The 24,972-nt window shown below is 29.7% G+C and overlaps 1 protein-coding gene and 1 pseudogene across 1 annotated transcript; both read right to left on the bottom strand.

Annotated features, from left to right (window-relative positions):
- Positions 1-7,329: 7,329 nt before the first annotated feature.
- On the bottom strand, positions 7,330-8,813 carry LOC107419920 (zinc finger protein 5). Its single transcript, XM_025075034.3, has one exon. It carries the CDS (start codon positions 8,781-8,783, stop codon positions 7,863-7,865), a length of 921 nt encoding a protein of 306 aa, XP_024930802.1. The 5' UTR covers positions 8,784-8,813; the 3' UTR covers positions 7,330-7,862.
- A 4,289-nt stretch (positions 8,814-13,102) lies between these two features.
- LOC125418446 (uncharacterized) lies at positions 13,103-21,927 on the bottom strand (annotated as a pseudogene).
- Between the last annotated feature and the right edge of the window lie 3,045 nt (positions 21,928-24,972).

The following is a 24,972-nucleotide window of genomic DNA, read 5'->3' on the forward strand; positions in this document are numbered from 1 at the left end:
TTATCATAAAGTATCCAAAAAAGGAATTTCTAAATGACCCTAAATTGAGGAGTTGGGCTACAAATTTGAATAAAAATCTTTCATATAAGCCTTTATTTCGGGAATGTCAAAATTTTTTAAAAAGCTAATTCATGAAAATCATTTTTCTGGAAATTTATTTATTTTGTTAGCATTTAGTTGGTAATGAAAAATCTAGGACATACAAGTAATTTTATTTTATGTTTTAAAATTGATGATAAATTTTTGTTGCAAGTCACTTTCAGTCCTATTTTCCATGTTTCTTATAAATTTGATTTCTATGAACCTACATTTTCCATTTTTAAAAAGCTTCCCAAACACTAAAAAAGTTTATTTTCCAGTAAAATCTCAAATTTCTACTAATTTTGACACAATTTCAACTGGATCTAAAGGGTCTATTGAACATTCTAATTATGTGGCTTGAAAAAAAAAAAAAAAAAAAAACCCAACGTCTTAGATGTTAGTGCACCCTAGAAAACTTTTTGGTGTGGCAAAATGATGAGAATCACGTAATCAAGGTTTAGTAAGGTTTAATTAATTAATTTTTTTGATAATAGAAAATTTAATTTATTTAGTTTTACTTTTAGTTGGACAATGTGGAGCAGGTATGCCATAGGCGTGCTCGATAAGTAGGAAATAAAATAAATAAAGTATAGATCATGCAAATGGGCTAATAGCAATCATTTTGTTTTAATATACAAGTGAAGGAAACAACTTGCATGGCCCATCTACCTTGTTGTTCAATCTTTGATTAGAGATCCGCACCATATTGTTGGATTTGGTTGGCCTATAATTAAAACCTTATTTATAATAATTACACACAAGGATATATGATTGAAAAGATTATTGTACATATATCTAATGGTGTTTTTGTCCAATATTTTCTCCAATAATAATTTTGAAATTGAATTTTCATATGTTCAATGTACACACACACACATATATATATATATATATATATTCAAAAAATTTCACATTGTTCAATGAACATATATATATATATATATATATATATGTAAATATAAAATGACTGAATATCACTTGAAGAGGATAAGAATGTATAATTGATATAATTGATAGCTTGGGATTGGATAGAGATTTGGCTGTGTGCTGGCTGACATTGATGGAAGGAGGAGGAACTCCAAGAGGAAGAGGAAGAATGTGGCGTTTGAAATAAATTCATTCTTGCCAAACGCAGTATTCGGATAATATTTATAGGTACTGGCTTTACAAATGTATTTGTTGGGGACCAAAATTTTTTGACAGAAGAGTAAAAAATCAGACGTCTAAATGCATGGTCAGTCTCTTCAAATTTTGAATTTGCTTATTAAATATGGCTGGGCACAAGCATTTTAATGGAACAAGCAGAGAAAAAGGTTAAGTTTCACTAATTTCGTATTAAAATTTAGCTCATCATGTCGGTGTGATTCATGGTCTGCATGCTGCATGATCATCTTCAAATTTGAATTTGAATTGGACCATGTGTGAAAATAATTTATTTGATTATAATTATCCCAATTCAATTCCATAGCTAAAGAAAAACAAAAAGGAATAATAAAAATAATAATAATAGTATAATAATTTGACTTCAGAAAGTTTTCTTAAACAAGACATAGAAAACAGAGCACAGGTTTAACTGCACCTCTTTCCCTTTGTATAGTTTTTAACAGTATTTTAAGATGATGTATATGATTACCTAACTTTCGGGTGGTTTACCAAAATACAAGTCAATAATAAAATATTGGGTTACAAAATAGCTATGATAATATAGATTTTTATTAGCATAAATATTTTAATTTTTGCTGATAAGATTTTCTTTTAACAAAAAAAGAAAAAAAAGGTCAGCCTCTCCTACTACCATATGTCCAAAAAAGAAAAAAGGACAGTCTCTCCTAACAAGAAATATTAGAGATTGGGAATCATTCATTTTCATTGTTTAAAACGCCATTCGGCAAAGAAGAAACACGTAAAGGTTCTAAAAATTGACGACGCAAGCCCATCTAACAGCATTTTGAGCAACAAAACTTGCAAAGACTAAGACATGCAAGAAGGTTATCAACAATTTGTATAACTTTTCAAAATTGGCCTAATCTAACATGATGATTCATATATCTGGGTATCAAGCTAACTCTCTGATCTTTGTTTATGGGTTGTGATTCTTTGGCTCGCTGCCTGTCATTAGGCATGCATGGTAAAGACTCTATGAGGACTTTTATCTTTTTTGATCATATGAAGAAAATTTTCCATATAAAACCTAATTACTAGTGGGATCTATAATTATATAGATACAATTAAATTTTTATTAGATTGATATTTGATATGATAATATTCTACTAAGGTTTATTATTAAAGTCCTTGAATTTCTATAATTTATTTAATTGAATTTAATTTATCTTTTAAAATTAAATTTAAAAAGTTAATCTAATAGATATTTAGTATAATATTATTATATTGATATACACATTTGCAAAATCTTATTTAATCACTATCCTCAGGGTTTTTGTAACTTTCTAGATGGTAATTATCTTTCAAACCAAGTAAAATGTCCCTCTCTAGGAGGAAGAATCTCCCATTGGCTGATGAGGGCTGGTAGCAGCATTGATGGCGTTCAAATTAATTTCAAGTGTTTGGAAACTTCTCAAACACATGATCTAAAAACAGTTAAAAAGAGATACAAGAGGAATCTAACAAAAACATAAGGTAAATAGCATGAACTTATGAAAAGCCTTTCGTTTAATTTGTTTTTTTTTTTTTTTTTTTTTAATCTTTTTTCTCCATTTGGTAGGTGAAGAAAGAAAATTCCATCTTATAATATGATGACAGTCAAATTTGTGGTTTAGGTTTTGAGTTGATGGTGAGGAATGAAATTAATGTAGAAATGTTTATGATTTAAAGATATGAGCGTCAAGAGGGAGACCCTATACCTAATTAAAGCACTAAAAAAAATTCAGTTCTAAAACTTTAACATCATATGTCAAAAGTAAAATGGATGAAAGATTGATTATGAAAACACCTAGACCTCCCCTTGTACCATCCTTAACCGAGGAAGGGTTTCTCTTTTTTCTTTTACTTTTCTTATTTTGATGAGGATTTATTTCTACTTTGCTATTTCCAATGACTCAAATATAATAAATATTAATTTTTTTTATATTAAACAGTAAATGCTACTTTTTTTCATTTATTGTTACTGTCTTATTCTAATGTAGACCAGGGGAGCATCGATTCAAATTCATAACTTCAAAAGTATAGATATAAATGCTATATTTATGATATTTTTAAAAATTGTACTCCAAGAAGGAGAGTAAATTTTTCAACATTGAGCCAACTTCACTTGTAGTTTAAGAATGGTTATGGATTTGGAGTCCTCCACCACATAACAATAATAAAAAATAAAAAAGTAAAAAAGAATAAAATTAGTTGTCACTTGTCAATCATTTATTGTTTATATATTGTGTGTAGTTTGCTTATTTAAAATGTTAATTAGTAGTATTTAGAGTCTATTAGTCATTTAAATTAATTATAAATTAAAAAGAAAAGAAAAATAAACACCAAATTAAACATAATTTTAAATTATGTTGCTTTTTTATTTTCATTTTTGTTTTTATTTTTTTCTCCAAGTTTATAATTATTAAAATTTTTTAATATATCACGATTAATGTTAACCAATGTATATATATATATATATATATTTTGAAAGGATGCTAACCAATATTTGAGGTCAATAAATTACACATAATTAACTAAAAAGAATTAAAAAAATCAAACTGAAAATTAACCGGTTAAAGCAAAGAGTTTACTGTTTTTGTGGCAACAACGGGCATTAACCGATTGCTGCAGTGGATTTCAAATCCACATTTTGTTATGGGCCTGAAGGTGGGTCCCATCAATCCAAACCTAAATCATGGACATGAGGAAGTGGGAAGTAGGTGGCCCAGTTTATTATTAATTTCCCTTCGTCCTCGCCCATTCCCTTGTTAAGGACGCTAAACCTATCAAAGTCAAAAATATTCCCTTTTTTTTTTTTTTTTTTGGCTAAGAAAGTCAAAAAATATCCTTTAAAAAAAAAAAGGAATATCCAAATGATTCTTAAGAAAAAAAAAAAAAAAGAATATCCAAATGAGATACACTGTATGGAATCAAAATAAAAATTCAATCACTATTATTATAATTAGTATTATTATTAATGTTTAAACATCTAATATAATTAGATGTCCAAAAATCAGATTCAATTATAAATTAAAACAGCTAGCATTTATATGGAATAGGTATTACCTACCAGACTAAATATTCACTGCATATACACTAACCCGGCAGGTACTAATTTTTTCATTAATATCTAGATTCATAATAATATTATTATTTGATTATATACTATTATTTTGGCGGTGTCAAAAGCATTAACTAATGAGGAAATAAGAAGACAAAAGATTTACCTAATAAAAAGACCAACAAATTAGTTACTTTAAACTATGCACAAGCATATTTTAATTCATTTTTTAGTAAAAAATTATATACACAAGATTGGGCGTTGAAGGGAAAATGATGTTGTTATTAATTTATGTATATATGGAATTCGCATGTATGGAGGGTTAATTAATCTTTAGTCTTTTATGGTACGTAACTCTGGACATCATTTAAGGTTTTTATGTGCAATAAAATATATATATGGCTTGGTTTGTAAACAACATTATTAAAATAGCTTTATGATTAAGCTGAATTAGGTGAGTGGGTCAAGGGCCAACAAATTAAGCATATTAATTAACAATTAATGTTACACATGCATGACAGATCGACATTGATAAGATAATTATTATTTTTTAGACAAAAATATAACTTATTATTATATAAGAAACTTATAATCTAAACATTCTCTTTCCAATCTTTTCTCAAATATTAAAATTGACAATTGCTACATGGTGAGTTGCCTACTCGGAATGAATACAATTTATACACAACGGATACACTCTATCATTCACATAATAGTCAATACTACATAAGTGTACCATTTAAATTTGTGCATCACTAAAATAAAGCATGCGAATTTTATAAAATAATTATTGGATATTTGATTGTAAGTTACTTATTATACTACATTTCCTGTGTAATAATTATATATATATATATATATAGTTATAATCATATAAGGATGAACTGATACTTTTACTATTAGATTTTTTTTTATTAATTAGTTTTGATTCACATTAAATATTAAGATTTAAAATTTAAAAAGTTGTCAAATATAGATCTAATGACATACTAAAAATAATTTGATAGTTTTAACATTAAGTTTTCCTTTATTAATTAGTCTTGGATCATATTAAAGATTAAGATTTAAAATATATATATATATATATATATATATAAAGTTAGATTCATATAAGGATAATTTGATAATTTTAACATTGGGTTTTTTCCTTTACTAATTAGTCTTGGATGACATTAAAGGCTAAAATTTAAAATTTTAAAAATGCTCAAATATGAATCTAGTGATATACTAAAAATGATTTAATAATTTTAACATCAGGTCTTCCTTTATTAATTAGTCACATTAAAGACTAATATTTAAAATTTAAAAAAATATCAAGTATAGATTTAATAATATATTACAATATTATTTAAAGAAAGTGAACCTGTTGGGATTAACAACCGATAATTATAATTTTAAATGTTAATCTTTTATGTAATCAAAAAACTTAGATGTCCTAACCTCTTCAAAAGTTTATTTGAGTTGGACTATATATATATATATATATATTTGTAACAATTCAAAGGTAAAGCCAAAGGCAATACATAAGTCATTTAAGAAATGCCAATGCCAAAATTTAAATTTGTAGCATCTACCTAAGGCTAATTTAATATATAGGAAGATCAATATAGATAGCTAGCTAGTCAATGCCTCTGCAAAAGCCTGGACCCTAATTAATATATCCTTGTCCAATAAAAAAAATGTAATATGGGAAAAATTCAAAAAAATAAAATAAAAAAAACCAATGAAACCCATATTTTGAAATGTCATAATCTTTTTTATTAGTGCTTTCTAGCTAGCTATAAGAAGAATAATTCAAACTAATATTTAAATACCAAGAAGTAGTCCTATTCAAACAAGTAGATAATTCTCTGGAAATTACATATTTTTATATATATGGTAGAAGATAGAGTTAGGGAAAAGCAATATCCTAAGTATATAAATACATAATTAATGAGAACCGTGACCCAAATATAACGACATCGATCTTCCTGATTATATATATATTTTATTTAGTGATCAAATAATATAAAACTAGGATTAGGTCTAGGGTTATTAAAAACTTTGCACATTGTTATGAATGGGTCTAAATCGAGCTTATTGTTTTTAATTCTTTTTTTTTTATATATATTTTTAAAGGAGAGGAGTTTGATGATTAGGAGACATAACCACGTGGTGAAAAAATCAAAAGCCAGTTTTCTTTTATTAATTAATGAAAAATCAAATATGGATTGTATAAAGAATAGAAAAATATTTGAATTTTATAAGTTATTATTTTATACATGGACAATATAATCGTTGATATTTAATATTTTTAAATAGTGCGACATTAATTAATTCGATAGTTTAGTACTCGACACTTATGGGCTAATTAGGCACGAATATATATATATTTATATATGCATATATATAAGCTGTTTATTATATTTGATTTAAATATATGCAGGCTGTTAGACACTAACTCACATGTAGAATTAAACTATACACATTTCCAGGGATATATATAACCCGTTTATTTAAGACTTGAAAATTTGATTTTTTTAATAGACGTTCTATAAAATGTCAATACCAACCCCATATATAAAATAAACCTACGAAAACCAATAGCTTAACCTCATACGCAATTGGTCTGAATTCATAGCAATTTCTTATTTCCTATTCTTTTTTTTTTCCCCAATAATTTTCAAAAAAATTAATGGATATGAAAAAAGTCTCAACTTCTAGAATATACCCTGTGACATGAATAATTCAAGTATAGATAAGCAACTAAAGCATGTTTTACTTATCTTTCCTATCCATATTAAATATTTTATTTCAAGGACAAGAAAACCCCTTGAATCTTCTTGCTGAATGTAAGTTTTTCTCCAAAAGATTAAGAAGGAAGATATTCAGGCTGTATAAGTTACATGTATATATATTTATTTATATACGTCAATATAAAATTGCATGAATTACATTTAATTCGTACTAATATATCACACCCATATATATGTCAACTTTGGTAGACTGGCTAGATCCCATTTTGCAACTATATATATATCTATATACATATTCAACAAAGATAATAATGAAGAGCATTGATTCTTCTCAAAAGGGAACAGTTAAAGATGTATAATATTTTCATCAATCAGTGTTTAATTTGCCGATACAACACAAATAAATAATTGTCAGCAGAGGACATGAAAATCTTTGGTTTGAAACCAATCAGAAAATTAAAAAATTCAACGTAGTTTTCACTGGCTGCCTCACCAACCTTGTTTTTCCCTCAACCTGAAATTCAGGCATCAAGTTTCCCAATCTGCCATTTCCTGCTTCAGAATCTGCTACTGGTTTTTGTATAGAAATATTGAATTCACGGCTTGAGCTTTTGATCCAACCATCAGTTATATACTTCAGTTTCATATCCTTTTTTTTCCTTTTTTTACCTTTTTTTTTTTTTTTTTTTTTCATGTTTTTGGAAGCTGGAAAAACTGAAATAATCATCATTGCCTGTAAAAGAAAATGACATTCTATATGGACCTTTTATATATGTAGAACTGTTCTCCTGGGAACTATTACCTCACTATAAATATATATATATATATATATATATATATATTTATACCTCACTTCTAGAGGAGCTTCTTATATTCGACTGAAAGCTAAGACCTAATTGAAGATCCAAAGATTTACAGCTCTGCTTTGAAACAGACAAAGGTGAAGGCTTAAACAGGACAGGTCTGTTTTCATGTTGTGACCTTTCAATATGGGTTAGAGTGAACCTGTTACATGAATCATGTTGGACGGGATTGTTGTTTGGTGGTAAAGAATACCACTTTGATCCTTGTAGATGGGCATCTGGATGATCAAATGTATCAAAGCTAATCTGCTGGGATTCTTCATAGAATTTGAACTCTGATCCATATGATGATGGATCATAAAACCATGGAGTAGTAGTAGTATTAGTACCTGAACCTGCATGATATGCAAAACCGAGGTTGTTTTGGAAAGGTTGAAGATAGTAATTGATGCTGGCTTTCCTGGCTTGAAGCTGCAACCTTTTCTTCTTCATTCTCTCCTTCTTGTGAGCATTTTGATGGCCTCCCAATGCCTGTGAGTTTGCAAATTCTTTGAAACAATATTGGCACTCGAACTTCTTGTCCTCTGGTTCAGTAGTATTGTTATTAGAGCTTTTCTCCTTGGAAGAAAGTTTCTGAATATCTTTTGCATAAGAAACTGAATTCGAAGAATTCACACTTTCATCTCCTTCTGCTGAGCCTTTGAGAGAGCTTTCATCGATTCTGTTACATGGGTTTAGTTCAAAACCAAACAATTTCAGCTTCTTCTCAGCAGAGGATCCGGCAGAGTGACCGTTTTCTCCATCACAAGGTGGAGAGAGACGATTCAAGGCATCGTTTTCCATAGCCTTCTGAAATGAGAAAGAAAAATCAAGATGATGGGTAGTACAAATTGCACCTACTAGTTGTTGGTTCTCTTCCTTTTTATAGTAAGCTATGTGGTTTACAACGATGCATTGCATCTCATTCAGGAAATGTATTTTATATTCTTCAAAGGCATAAGATTACTCTCATAAGGGTCAATATAAAAAAAGACAGAAAAGAAAAGTCAGATCAGAGAAGCCGTCTCATGCAAATATTGGGTTTTCTTTTTTTCAAAAAAAGAATTTTTATTTTTTCCATATATTGTCGTAGATACACTTGAAACTTTCCCCATCAAAAAGGATTCAATGTGTTTTTTAAATGAGGAATATCAGGGTCCATAAGCACTTTAAAAATTAAAAAAAAAGAAACCATGAATATAAAAATGCAATTATACTACCACTTGTGCAATAACAAAAAAAGATATTCCATGCTTAAAGAGATGATCATAAAAGTTAAACTAAAATAATAACAAACTATACAATATAATAGCAAAAGTCAATGAAAGATGGGGATGTAATCACCTGGTAGGAAGGGGAGCTCTTAACTTTGCAACAAATCTGCACTGTACTTAAATGCTTATCTAAGTATATTTTAAAAAGACAAAGCCAATGAGTGAGCGGATTCATGCATTGTCCTCTACCAAGGTCTGTCATGTAAATATAATACAAAATGAATGAATAACACTATATTTTATAACGTGCTGGTGCAAGGTCCCATCCACTACAGTACTCCTAAAGAAAATGTATATTAAAAAAAAAAAAAAAAAGTGTATCGGAGATCTGTAGAAATGTGATTACTCAGCACTTGGATGAAGCTTCTTTGTAATTATCCCTCAACCCACACACATTAAAATATGTGTAATGTTGACCATGTTTTTGTGAATGCACTTAGAATAGTAAGGGAGAGTAGTTGCTAAACAAAGGAATATAAGAAGTGGGCAATGATGTAAGCATATATATCTAATAAGGGTCTTCAATGAGATCTGGGCATATCTTCTTAGAGCATGAAAAGCCTATATTTTATACCCAAAAGCATATATTTTCAGCTGAATCAAGTCATCATCTGATATTATTATATATAAGCAAAAGCATATGGGTTTGGACAGTTGTTCTATTTGGACCCCACTTTTTTGTTTCTTTTGGGACATTTTAGAAACTATTAGATTGTGTTGTTATTCCATTGTCTCGACCTAGATCTTCCATGGGTGGACTTCTTCCACCAATAATCTCTCATGCTCATCAATTCCCACTCCTTTAATTCCCCTCTTTTCCTTTCTATTCAAATTGCTTTCTTGCTTAAGGTAAATAATTCCAGGTAGGCATGCTGTCACCAAGCATTTCAAAATATATATATATATAATATACATATATATATATATATACATAACATGTGGAATAAAATGAAAAAAAAAAAAAAAAACCATAATAGGGCAAATTGGACTATGGTTGGCTTGGTGGTGGGTTGGTTTGATTGATTGATAAATTCAGCTGATTTTCATTTCATTTTATCCATGGGTTTGATGGAGGGGGATCAAATGGCGGTCCCTACCATCAGCCACCCCAAAACCATGTTCTCATCCCTCTCTAATCTTCCTTCCCTTCTGGACTAATCCCAAAATGAAATTCAATTATTTTACTAAACCCACGAAGAATGCCAAAATTGACTCAGGCCAGCAGCAAATCAATCACAAGTAATATTTTATTTAGCAATAATGTACATAGTAACAAAAGTTCATGTAGATAAAAGAAAGGTTGATATGGAATTTTTTTCTTTGATGTTTATCAATCGTACCAATCATAGCGCACCTGCCGCAGAGATTGATGTACACAACAGAAACAGTACTCAGATATTTCCTTCCTAGCTAGCCTTTCCATCTAAGGCATTCTGTATAGCCCCAAAAAAACATAAAAAAAAAAATAAAAACTGCATGGTTTTCCAAACTATAACATTAAAAAACAAAAAACAAAAAAAAAAAAAAAACCATATAGAACCTATCTGGGTGAATCTAGGAAGATTTTCTAGATATCATTAAAGTAAATTAGCTGGTGAACATTTATTCCTTCAACTGTTAGCTAGACATCGTTTTGGGAAGAGAAAAAAGAGAGAAGCATGGGAAATTAGTCCTTAATGATGCCCACTACTAGTCATGTCAGATTGGTAAAAGAAGACTAAAAAAGGCACTTTGGAACTCATCCAATTGCTAGTGGAACAACAGAAACACGAAAGGGGGCAAACACCTCAATCATTTTTCCACCAATCTCCTAGGAAGATTATTATGCATCAAAGAGTAAGACAAGGAAAATTAAAGACCTCTACTGTAATGATAAGAAATGTGCAAGAAAATTTCGAAATAAATTATTGAAAATAAGTGGCCTTTACTTCTTTAACATGTATACCAACTGATGTGGCAAAGACAAATCTGTCTATACGGAGCAGTCCAGGGTTGACTAAACGATATTGAACAGGATATATGCACCATTTCGCAGAAAGAAGGAAGATATGGCCTTTATTAGGAGCACATTATTTTTGCAAACATATTTTGTATTAGTGCTGTTTTTTTGAAGACTCACTCTAAGAACTTTAGAATATAATTAATAGGAACAATTGGAGAACCAGATGTGTAATATCACCACGAGTACAGGAAGAACTCAAACATGTGATTTTTGAAACAAAGAAGTGGGTAATTGAACGGTAAGCCTAGCATAGTTGGCAGTAAAAATCCGATTCCTAAAACTGTGGACTTATGCTTATGATACTGTTTTTGAATGAAAAAGGAACTAAGAATGTTTTTGTTGGGCCTCAGTATAAAGAATCAGGATTGAGATAAATAAAGCATATCAATTCATATATCCTCCTGCCATATTCTAGGCTTACGACATATTCTAGGCTTACGACTCCACTTCAATCCAGTTCGGTCTGTCATTTCAGTTTGAAAAAAAAAAAATTACGGAATAAACATTAACGGTAGGTTTGAAGTTAAGAAAAAGGAAAAGAATTCCTTAATTCATTTATGATAAAAGTGAAATTTTCTTTACAATTTAAATCATATTAAGATGATATTTTACATATAATGTTTATGATTTATTAAATTCTTATAAAATTTATTTTTTCCAAATAAAATTTTAAAATGTCACCAAATTTATATTAAACTATTAATTAATTTTTAAATATTCAATATTTAAAGATATCTAAAAAAGATTAAAAAAAATATCTGATGCTAAAACTTTATATCTAATGTGAAAGTTCATTATCTCTTTCTAAATTTTTCAATAAAATATAACTTTTTCCATAGAATTGTCAATTACGTAAGAAATTCTTGACCCTTTTCACTTTTCCTCTTGGCAGAAATCAAGCTTCAATCCAAGGGGTAAGTCACGTAAGCAAGTTGGAATCCGATTCTTGAATTAAGTCTAATCTCAGTAAAATTTATTTAGTCCTCTCTTTCACATCGACTTTTTACCAATACAGTTTGTCTATTATTTAATTTTCTAAAAAAAAAAAAAAAAGGAAAAAGAAAAGCACTTACTGAGTCCTCATGTTACACATGAACATTTAAACAAGCACCTAATAGCCATCATTAACTAAAAACTTTCTTTCAACTGTGTATTTAAAATAAAAATAAAATAAAATAAAAGCTTTCGTAAGCTATCATCTATGATTTTTTTGGAGAAAAAAAAAATTGAATAAATAAAGATGCACATGATTCATACATGATATGTGTAAAGGAAACAAAGAATCACATCAAAATGTTGGTTCGGTGGACCGAAGCACATACCTATAATTGTTCTGAACCGAACAAACTAATATACAAATATTGCCCTCACTTCTCATTCTTCTTTTGAAACCTTTTGCTTTACAGGCTTCCTCAAACCAAACAGCTCTATTATTAGTGGCTACAGAGACCTATTTATTTTATTCAAAATAGGAAATGCTTATTTATTTTATTAGTCTACAATAAGGATATACAACAACACTTTTTGGAACATCTGTATCTAATCGATGGGCATTAGGAGGGTACCCAATTACATGTAATTTGGATATGTACTACCACATTATTTTGATAAACAAATTTAGAGGCCAATAAGAAGGTAAACAAAATAGGAAATACTTGTTTTTGTAATCTTTGTTCTCAGCTTATTTGCTAATCTTGTGATGAGGACCGGCTTGCTGGCAGCACACAACAAAACTAAAAGAGAGTCCATTGTTTTTCATACACACAGAGGGCATTCTTAAGCAGGTCTTTAAAAAACCGCTCTCAACAAACCATTATGGCCTCGGCACTGCCTGCTTAGTCTCTCGCCGGAGTAATATGTAGGACTCTTCTACACATACGGTGTTCAAATGAACTATGAGTTTATCGCACAAAACTATATGCAGAATCCACTTCAAGTCATAAATGATACGCAGTAAAATAAAATTCATTCAAGTGAATGATGAACAAATCTAGATTTCAAAATTTTCTTGCTACTAACTGTTAAAACTATTGATGAATAAAGCTATTTTCTGATGGAAAAATGTGTGACCGCTGGTTGAAGAACCGGTTTACAACCCAATTTTGAGAATTACAAAGTAACAATGTTCCTATAAAAGGTTAAGATTTCCAAATACATGATCCAAGTAATAGTTGACAGAGGCAAGCCTAAGTATAAAATGTCATGGTTGCCTTCTTGTTCGAGGCGCAAGAGCAAGAAGAATCCTTTTTTCTAGGACCCTGCAATTAGACAAAAATCTTATTAGAATCGTACAACACAGTGATTCTGATGGTTAAGAAGACAATATGCTCGGGCAAGAGTAAACTAGAGTACATTAATTAACCACATGCAATCACATACACACGGGTCAAAAAGAGAGAGAGATAGAGATGAAATGGAGACACTGTATGTGGAATTCTGTATTCACTCAATGGACAAAGGAAACTAACAGGAACATGGAACAATAGAAAAGCAAGAAAGGAGAAAAATACCGTCGGTACTCCCAGCTCTTTCAGGTCATTTTCTCCCATCTGCCTCAGTGCAGTCACATCAACTGTATCACTTACAAGACTCAAAGGAAAGATGGTGGCATGGAATTGAAAAGTAAATACAAACAAATCAAAATAGAAGGTACAACATAAGGATTTTAACAATTTACATTTCATAACTACACATTTCATGATCCAATGGCATGCATTAGTAAAAAAATAAAAATAAAAAACGACATTCAGTGTAACACGTTTCCTAGAGTATAGTGAGATATTGTCAACATAAGTTCAAACACATACTTAGCATGTAAAATAAAGAATATTGGAAAGTAAGAGACATACTTCCTCAGCCTTAAAAATAATGGAATATTTTCCGAGCCCCACTGAATGTAGCAAGCCATCAACAGTTTTCTGTTCATCAACCTGCCAACACCCAGCAATACCCCAGAAAAAAAGATTAATAAATACATAAATAAATAATAAATAAATTTATAAAAGGTCCGAAGATGCAAATAATTTCAAAAAATAACATTGACTAACAATTTATCTCCAAAAAAAAAAAAAAAGCCAATTCATAATTCCACCACTTGTCACATAATAATTAAAAAGAAGATGATAACAAAACAGTCAAATAACAAATCATGGACACTTAATCTTTGCTATTAAGTATCATCATAGTTGTAGTAGTTCTAAACAAGAAGGGGAAAAAGGTAAAAATTGTGTGATTCCTCAAAAGAGTGTCATAAATTTAAGAGAGTAGATATAAAAATATGCATGTAATTTTTTTAGTGGCACCTACCTAATTTCTCATATCTTTCAAAGTCTAAAAGCGTAAAATGGTGCCAAGCATGGCATAAGGCATCATATTGCTCTTCCCTGACTTGGTAGGACACCCTCCAAATACTTTTTCTGATACATGCTACCCATCATTATTTTCATGACTTGCCAAGGCTACCTTAAGCTTCTAAATGAATTATCTCCCTTGTAATCCAAAGTAAGATCTACAATATGAGCCATAACAGCCATTACCCCTATAAAACAGGTGTAATAGTGTTGGAAAATAGGGATTTGGTTGTAATACACAAAATATTAGGAGATTTGATTAGTTATAAATAGTATAATTTGGTCAATAATATAAAATATGAAAGTTAGTAATTAGCCAGCCAGTGTAAAGAATATTTTCTTGATTTGTTTTTTGGTTATAATCTCCTCTATAAGAAGATCTCCATGTCAAGCACTATAAAAAGAGTCAATATATAGAATCCTTTTATTCTAAGTTTCTCTTTTCAGAGTTTATATGGTATCAGAGCCTAAACTTACTTCATGATTCTACTTAGAAAAAAACTAGCCATTCCTTTGCATAACTCATTACCAACCATGTCTGAAGTTTCGTATGTATCCATTCCTTCCATTAATCTCTCCAACAACAATACTTCTTAAGCCCCAAACACTACTCATCTTTCTATTTAGATCACCACAATTCACTTCAAAGGTGATAATTTATTATGGTGGTCTCAATCCGTTCAATGTATATTTAAGGTCGTGGGAAAATTGGCTACCTAATTGGAGAAAAGAAGGCACCAACACCAGGAGATGAGATGACCCTAGATGTAGAAAATTCAATGGTTATGACGTGGCTTATCAATTCCATGGAGGAAGATGTTGGTTCGAACTAGATGTGCTATTCCATGACCAAGAAATTATGGGATAATGTTAACCAAACGTATGCTGATTTGGGATACCAGTCCCAAGATTATGAGTTAACTTTGAAACTTAGTGAAATTTGACAAAGGGATGACACATTCACCAAGTACTTTAATTTGTTGAAATGGCTATGGCAAGATTTGGATTTGTTCAATGACTAGGAATGAAATCTACTAAAGATGTCATCCATAACAAGTGGACCATGGATGCTCATCGAATATACAAGTTTATTGTTGTGCTCAATGTGGAGTTTGATGAAGTAAGTGGAAAAATCATTGGCAGATTACCTCTTCCTAAAATTGGTGAAGTATTTGTAGAAGTCTGAAGAGAAGAAAGTCGTAGAAACATAGTGTTAGGCAAGAAGACCACCAATAAGTCTATAGAGACATCACTATTAAATGCCTTTGAATTTGTTATTAACAAAGCATCAAATTATCCAACGAAAGCTGAAGAAAAGCCACGAGTGTAGTGTGATTTTTTGCCATACCGGTGAGACTTGTTGGAAAATCTGGCAAGCCTGCAAATTGGAAGAGCAATAAGGTTGGTGACAAAACCAACCATGTAACACTCATTGCCAATGAAGCTAAAGCAAGTCTCTTCAGCAAGGAGCAAATGGATCATCTTCTTAAAATGTTGAAATCCAATTCATCATCTAGTCATAGTGTTTCTCTTACTCATATAGATAATGAACCTAGTGCACTTTCTTATTCAAACTTTACTCCATAGATTATTGATTCTGGAGTTTCTAATCATACGACCAGTCTTTCTAAATTGTTCAATACCTACTCACCTTATTCTAGCATAGAAAAAATTATTTGCAAATGGTAGTTTCTCATCTATTGTAGGGAAAGGTTTAATAAAAATCTTTGATAATATTGACTTTAAATATATTCTCCATATCTCTAAACTAACCTGTAATCTTTTATTGATGAGTAAACTTTCAAAAAGAGTCCAATTATTGTGCTATTTTTCATGATTCCCATTGTGAACTCCGAGACCAAAGTTTGGGAAAGAAGATTGGCAATGCTAAAATGATAAATGGACTTTATGACTTTGATGGTGACTCCTCCAGTAATAAAAAAGCTCAAGGTTTTTCTAGTATTATTTCTATCTCTATTTTATGAACAAATAATGCTTTGGCATTTTATATTAGGACATCCTAATTTTTAATATCTTTATTAACGATCATGCTGGACATATCTGATGGGTGAGAAATCTGAAGTGGGAAAAATATTTAATAATTTTTATAAAATGATCGATACTCAGTTTCATACTAAAATCAGTATTCTTCATATTGATAATGGAATTGAGTATTTTAATGAATAGTTTAGAGCTTTCTTAATCGAAAATAATACTCAACATCAATCTATGTGTGTAGATACCCATCAACAAAACTATATTGCTAAAGAAAAGATAAACATTTGCTTGAAGTGGCTCGTGCTATAGTGTTTTCAAAGAATGTTCAAAATTATCTTTAGGAAGAAGCTATTTTAACAGCTTCATATTTGACAAATAGGATGCCTATATGTTTTGAAATATAGTACAACTTTAGATTGTTTCAAAAAAAATTTTCCTATGTCACGGATTTACGACAAAAAGTTTTTGATTGCATTGTTTTTACCATATTTCGAGCCATTCCTGGTCCAACTTGATCCACGGGCTAAGAAATGTATTTTCATTGTGTATGCTTTGACTAAAAAGGGTTATAAGTGTTTTAATCCAAAAACCAAATTTCATGTGAGTATGGATGTTTATTTATTGGAAAACAAACCATACTTTCAAAAAAATTATCTTCAGGGGGAGAAAGAGGGAGTAGAAGACAATTTTTAGGATTTATCTCCTGTTTTATTATCAAACATTATTTTGAATGCTAGTCCTATTTATTCCTCTTCGAATCCTATGATTATTATTATTTTTTTTTTAAATGTAGGAAAGTTTTCATAAAACATTGAAAATCCTAGTCGAAAATTACAAAGCATTTTGTACCTTCAATAAGGGGAAAAACACGACAAATAGATTAAAAAAATCAAAATAGTGAGCTTCAGTTTATATCGGAGGAAACCCCATCAAAAGAGTCAAGGTCCTCCTATGATTCTAGAATCGAATCAATATTTAACTTTGGATATTAGTACTAAAAATACTATATGTATTCCTACTCCTAACTTAAATTCAATTCCTATTTCTAATATACCATCAAACCTGGATATTCCTATAGCCCTTAGAAAAGGAGCCCAAACCTACATAAAGTACCCCATTGTCAAATACTTATCTTATGAAAAGATTTCTCACCACTATAAGGCTTTTCTCTTAAAAAATTTATACTTTTTTGTCCTTATAAATATTCAGGAAGCCTTAAATAACCCAAATTAGAAATTAACAATTATGGAAAAGATGAATGCTCTGAGAAGAAGTGGTACTTGGGAGATAGTAGACCTACTTAAAGAGAAGAAGATAGTAGGTTGTAAATGGGTTTTCACTATGAAATGCAAAGCTAATGGTAGCATAGAAAGATACAAAGCGAGATTAGTTACTAAGAGCTTTATCCATACTAATAGGATTGATTACGAAAAAACTTTTGCTTCTGCTTCTAAGATAAATTCAATTCAAGTTTTGTTGTTTTTAGCTGTGAACTTTAACTGGCCTTTACACCAGTTGGATATGAAGAATTCCTTCCTCAATGGAGATCTAGAAGAGGAAGTCTTCATGAGCCTATCACCTAGTTTTGAGAAGAGATTTGGTTATAATAAGGTTTCTTAATTGAGAAAATCCCTATATAGCTTGAAACAATCTTCAAGAGACTAGTTTAAGCAATTTAGGAAACTTGTGAAAAATTGAGGCTATTGTCAAAGTCAGGCCGATCATACAATGCTCTATAAGCACAATGAAGAAGGTAATGTTGCAATTTTAATTGTTTATGTGGATAATATAATTTTATCTGGTGATGATATTGAAGAACTAAAGAAACTGAAAAAGAAGTTGGTAGCTGCTTTTGAGATCAAAGACTTGGGAACATTGAAATACTTTCTTGGAATGGAATTTGTTAGGTCCAAGGAAGTTAACCAACAAAAGTATGTGTTTGATTTACTTGATGATTCGGGCATACTTGGATGCAAACTAGCTGAAACTTCTATTAAACCTAACTTAAAGTTGCATATTGCTAAGGCCGAGGAAGTGCAAAATAGAGAGTAATATCAAAGGCTAGCTCAAAGACTAATTTATCTATCTTATTCACGTTCTAATATAGCATTTGCTATTAGTATGGTTAGCTAGTTTATTCATCCACCAGGACCATAACACTTCATTACAATCTATTGGATTCTAGAATACTTAAAAGGAACTCCTAGAAAAGGTTTGATATTTAAGAAATGTGGCCATCTACAAGATGAAGCATACATTGATGCATATTGGACAAGGAGTGTTATTGACATATGATCAACATCTAGCTATTGTACTTTTATTGAAAGCAACTTCGTTACTAGGTGAAGCAAGAAACCACAAGTTGGTGTTCAGAGCAATGCTGAAGCAGAATTTAAAGCAGTTGCACATGGAATTTGTGAAGTTTTATGGACTAAGATATTATTAAAAAATCTGAAAATCTCTAATCCTATGCCTATGAATATTTTTTATGCTAACAAAGCAACAATCTCCATTGTCCATAATCTTGTCCTCCATGATAGAATAAAACATCTAGAAATGGATAAGCACTTTACTAAAGAAAAGCTATAAATTGCACTGATTTGCATGCCATACATTCTTATAGCAGAACAAACTGTAGATGTACTTATTAAGGGAGTATCGAAGAAGAAGTTTGACAACTTAATTGGCAAGCTGTCTATGGAAGATATCTTTAGACCAACTTGAAAGGGAATGCTAGAAAATAAGGATTTGGTTATAATACACAGAATGTTAGGAGATTTGATTAGGTATAATAGTATGATTTGATCGATAATGTAAAGTAGAAAAGTTAGTAATAAACCAACTATTATAGGAATATTTTCTTGATTTGTTTTTTTGTTATAATATTCTCTATAAGAGGATCCCCATTCAAAGCACTATTAAAAAAGTCAATATACAAAATTCTTTAATTTTGAATTTGTCTTTTAGAGTTTAAAAATAGGTACTCAATCTTGATATATAGGCAGTATACAAGGACAAAACAATTAAGTTATCTTTTTTTTTTTTTTTCTTTGGGAGAGTTAAAGTATTTGTAACTTTGTAAACTAAAATATGAAGCTTATAAGATTACAAGGCTACCAAAATTGATAAAAAATAGAACTAACTTATATAAGAGATAAATATCTAACTATTCAGAGTATGAAATAAGTATGCACAACATTGCATGTCGTCTAGTGCACCTTATTACTAGACAATTTAATTAATGGATCATCGATTATACTTTAGAGGTTATCATATTTCAAACCATGTTAACTATACCATAAATAAATTAGAAATCACCTAATTTAAGCCATAAAATAGCTCCTTATATTACTAGCTTAAATCATAATCCCTTGCCTTTTATTAGTTAAAAACTGGCCCGTTTGAATTTTTAGCTTCAAGATAGTTTAATCTAAAAGAAGAAGAAAATAAGGAGGGGCTGGTTTTTTATTTGTTATTCGGGGGGTTATGCTATGGGAAGATAATTTCTTCGTACAAATTTAGACAAAAGTCATATTCTATCCCATTAAAATATCTCCAATGGGAAATACTAAAATGGCAATGCCATTTCAATTTTGGCATTGGTAGAAGTTTTCCAATGCAAATGTTTAAATGGAATTGCCAATTTTGACACATCTATTTCAATGGAAGATAATATTTGGCAACTCTGTAGGCTGTTGTACCAAATCATATCGATGCCATTTTCAATACTTGATTTGGCATTGCTATAATATGGTATTGCATTGGAGTTTAAAGACCAAACCAGGCATTGGCATTACGATAGGAGATTCTTTTAAAGATAGAATAGCTATTACTAGAAAGCAAATAAGGATTTATGACCATTAATAAACAAATCCAATTAAATGCATGCAGCAAATATCCTTTGGTAGCACTTTAAGTTAATATTCTGCTATAATATCATATACCAAAAGACATTTGCAAATAGCTAGGCAAGTAGTATCTACCATGAATCAACTTTTTGGCACAATGCCATTTGGTGGAGGAAGCTAGTGCAGAGGTGGTGGTGGTACCATAGGCTTTGTAGATCCAAGAGGCAACATAGCATTTGATCCAAAATTTACTCTATTCACGAGGGTTGCATCAATGAGATTTATAATCATATAGAAATGGGTCTGACATTATTAAATGCCCTATTTAATGGCCTTTTCTGAAGTTCTTTCACATTCCGTTATGGGATAAGACTCCTAGAAAAACCTTGGAGCTCTTATGGGGAGAAAGAAACCTAGTGCTTCTTTGTGGGGAAAGACCCCTAGAATTACCTCTAACTTTGTCGAGGGATCTTCACTTTAAATGGTTCAATATCTAAGAAGAATATGAACTTCTAAACGAATCCACTTGGGGCATATTATCTGCACTTCTTGATAGAGGAATCTGACCTGACATACCTGTGTCTTTTGGTTAAGGCAAGCATTATCATGAATCATACTAGGTACCAAAAGCTTTACTGCCTTTGAGAGTTTTTCACTGAGATCACCAAGCTTATGATAATCATTACTATATGCTCTCCTTGATGCATTCTTTTGCATGAGTTTAAGTTGGAGGTCATTTTTACCAATTCGCACATCGTAGTGATTTAACGGAAGAAAGGTTAGAAATTGGAAAATTAACTAAGAAATATTGTAATGCATTGGCATCAAAATACTTCAAAGTATGCTTATTACCATCCAAACTGTTAGGACCCAACCTCAAAATATCGGTATCTCCTTAATGTCTGTAGAAGGTAAAATAGTATTTCATTTGAAAAGTAAAAAAAATAATATAATAAACTAACTCTGGTGAAGAATTTCAAAAGATGAACCAAAAAAATGAAAAGAGGATTCCAATTGCCATTTTCCTGGGGATGCAATGCATGCATCGATTCCAGAATAACCTTTTCACTGAGAAATAGATAATGCTCATAATCTCATTCAATCAAACTTGGGATTTAACTATAGTAACTACTATAGCTGGATAAAACTCAAAGTATAGAAGGGAATCTTTTACCGCTATCGTTAAATAAACTTCCATTATTCTTTGCATTGCCTTTTAACATATCTCTTACAAACCGCTTCTTCCTTGCTGCAGGCATAGCTTCATTGAAAGAAAAATCCAGTTCAGATATAGGTCTACTACTTATAAATCCAATTTTTCAATTTTTTGATTCCTTAAATTTTCTATTTTTATCGTTCCTGATGATATCAAGATGCTGCTAATAAAAATTAATGTACTTAAACAACAGCAATCCAAACTACAACTCAAACCATTAAAAAATCTAACTTCTTTACTTTTTCCTTGTAGGAAAAATAACTAAGGCAATGAATAAGGCCATGTAGTTACTTATGCATATTAAAGTTAAACAACAAGCAAATTCGAACATAAAAATTAATGTTCAAAATATAAATTCCTTGTTCATTTTACCTCATTTTCTCGGCAACCAAATAGGAAAATCAAATGATATAAAGCATGCAAAAAATATCAGTTCAAAAGGAAAAATCTTCCAACTAAAAAAATGCAATCCCGGTTAAGAATCACATACATGGCCACTTCACCCAAGAGTAATTGTGACTTAGTTTCTCGAAGTCTCTACCATGTCCAAAATCCAAAAAACCCTAACTAAAATCAATCACCAAATCTAGCTCCACCAACTATTGCAACCAACTAAATAACAATGAATCATCATCTATGACCCAATTAGAGGAACCCTAATCTTATTGCGAAAGGCCAAAGCACAAAAAGAAAAAAGGAAAAAAAAAATTAAAAGCATAGAGACGGAAGGACAACTACTACGTAAAAAAGCTACAGTCTTCGCTTTCATTTCCTTTGCTAATTTTCTTGGGAAAATCGAGACGTCTATGGTTCCCTGATTCTGAAAGAAAATTTTATCGAGAAAGAGACAATTCAAAATTTTTTTTAAAAAGTTATAATTTGAAAATGAAGAAAAAAAAAAAAAGTTCAAGTCAAAAAGTCGGAGGCAATGCTGTTTGGGCGTAGCGATTATCAAAAGGTCAAAAGAAGAATTTGGACATTCAAATATGGTCCAGGCTTTTCACAAAATGATCATACTATCTCCTTCAATATGGATCGTTTAATCATATGACTAACTTTCTCCAATTATTTTGCATATGAAATTATAAATAAATAATTTTGCTTTTGGTATTTGCTGCTTTTTTTTTCCTTTTTTTTTTTTCAAATGGAAAATTAATACTATTCCATCTTCAACTTGATTAGTTTGTACGCTTTACACCTTAAAAAAAAATTTTGGCATTTGCATTTTGAAATCACAAAATTCTAACAATGTTAACCTTTTTTGTCAAATAATTACCGAAAACAAATTTTGAAATTGCAATTTTATGTACTTTAGAATGTAAATTGCAAAAAATTTCAAATAAAAAATAATGAAAAATAAAACAAATAACTAAAGGAAGGATTATTATTTTTTTAATAAGTTAGTTAAAAAACTTTTCAAAACTTACAAATATAATTTTTCAAAAATAAAAAAAATATTTGCATATAATAAATATTCTAAAAATAAAAAAATAAAAACAATAATTTTTTTTTTGGTACCTAGAATATTTATTATATGTAAAGATTTTTATTTTTACATTGAATATTTATTGTATATTCTATTTATTTTACCAAGAATATTTATATTATACAGAATATTTATTTTTACCTAGAATATTTATTATATGTAAATATTTTTATTTTTATTTTTGAAAAATTACATTTGTCATTTTTTAAAGTTTTTTACCAACTTATTAAAGAAAATAATAATTCTTTTTCAATTATATTTTTATTTTTTACTTACTTTTTATTTATATTATAAACTATATAAAATTACACTTTGCACTTTCATTTCTATTAAGTATATGACAAAAGTAAGGGCGCAACAATGTCAAATTTTCCTTTTTAATTTAATAAAACAAACAAATAAATAAAAAGAAAAAGAAAAAGACACAAATTGCCCTCTCATATGCATTGCACGTGATTGCTCTATTTTAGCTAAAAATGCTAGAAGGTCTAACCGTTCAAGTTCTTCCATAATTTAGAGTGTTTAGGGTGTAAATGTCAGAAAACTAGTTTAACATGTACAGCGCAACTGGCCATATAATTTAAGGTGTATCAATGTCAATATCGCTAAATAAGAATATATATTTACATTACAAGTCACATCATTTAACTGTCAATATATATTAAAAAGAAAAAAGAAAAGAAAAATTATTAAAATAAAATAAAATTGGGATAGTCATCATAATTTATTATTATTGTTATTTTTATTTTTACTTTTTCAAGCTTCAAATGGATTTAATTACAACTAAAAAAAGAAAAAAAGAAAAAAAAAAGAAAATGGATTTTGTTACTTTACATCCGACATCCAATTTTGAATATTCTATTTGCAAAACGAAATCCATCGCCAAAAGGAGCTTATAATGCAATGGCAAATTGTATGCTGAAAGATATAACAAAGTTTTCCACTCAAAAATCAATTGGATACTTAGACCATAGTTTTTTTATTTTATGCTAATTCATGGTAAAAGTTATTGTTTTCTCAATTCATAACCATGAATTCAATTCCCCATACTTTAATATAAAAAAATTCTTATCCTTAAAATTTATGCTAAGACAAAAATGAAAATTGCAAAATATCACATTTAGAGAATGTAAAAGGTAATTAATCCTCAATTTTTCTATTTATGAATTGCAATATAACGTTTAAGCCCAAAAAAAATAAAAAACAGAAAAGTGGAATATAAAATCGATTCGGCCCAGCACAGTATAGACGATGTTGGGTTAGCTTGAAATGCCCAATGCCCACGCAAGATCCGATGAATGAAATTTATACATTTCTCCATTTTTCATTTTATCTGCTCTCGTTCCGTTTTAAATTAGCAATGAAAAATTAAATACATCATTTATGTAAATTTTGGGGGAAGAAAAACTATTTTCATTAACTTTCTTTATTAAAACTTAAAAAATTGTTATACATTTTATAACTAGTCATGTGTACCAGGTAAAATTCCAAATCAGTACACGAATATCTAAAAAAAAAATAATCATTTTTCCATACGTGCGTATCTATCCTATACCATAAGCTAAAATGTCGTTTTCTCATTTATTAAATTGTAACAATTTAGCTATGACAATACTTTATTTTGTTTTTTAACATTGGAGGCACATAAGTAATTCAAATTCTGAATCTTTATTATAAAAAAAAAAAAATTAATAATATATTTATCACTAGGTTGTCCCATGTGACAATTATGACAATACTTAATGTCTCAATTCTTAAATAGGAGAACCACACACACACACACACACATATATATATATATATATATATATATATATATATATTATGTATATTTCATCATGTACGCTTAATTTATGTTATAAGAAACAACAAATTCATCATGTAATGAATATTGATTGTAAAATGGATCAAAAAGAAATAGCCAACACAAAACCAG

Source organism: Ziziphus jujuba, chromosome 12 (genome assembly GCF_031755915.1).
Source record: "Ziziphus jujuba cultivar Dongzao chromosome 12, ASM3175591v1".
NCBI lineage: Eukaryota > Viridiplantae > Streptophyta > Magnoliopsida > Rosales > Rhamnaceae > Ziziphus > Ziziphus jujuba.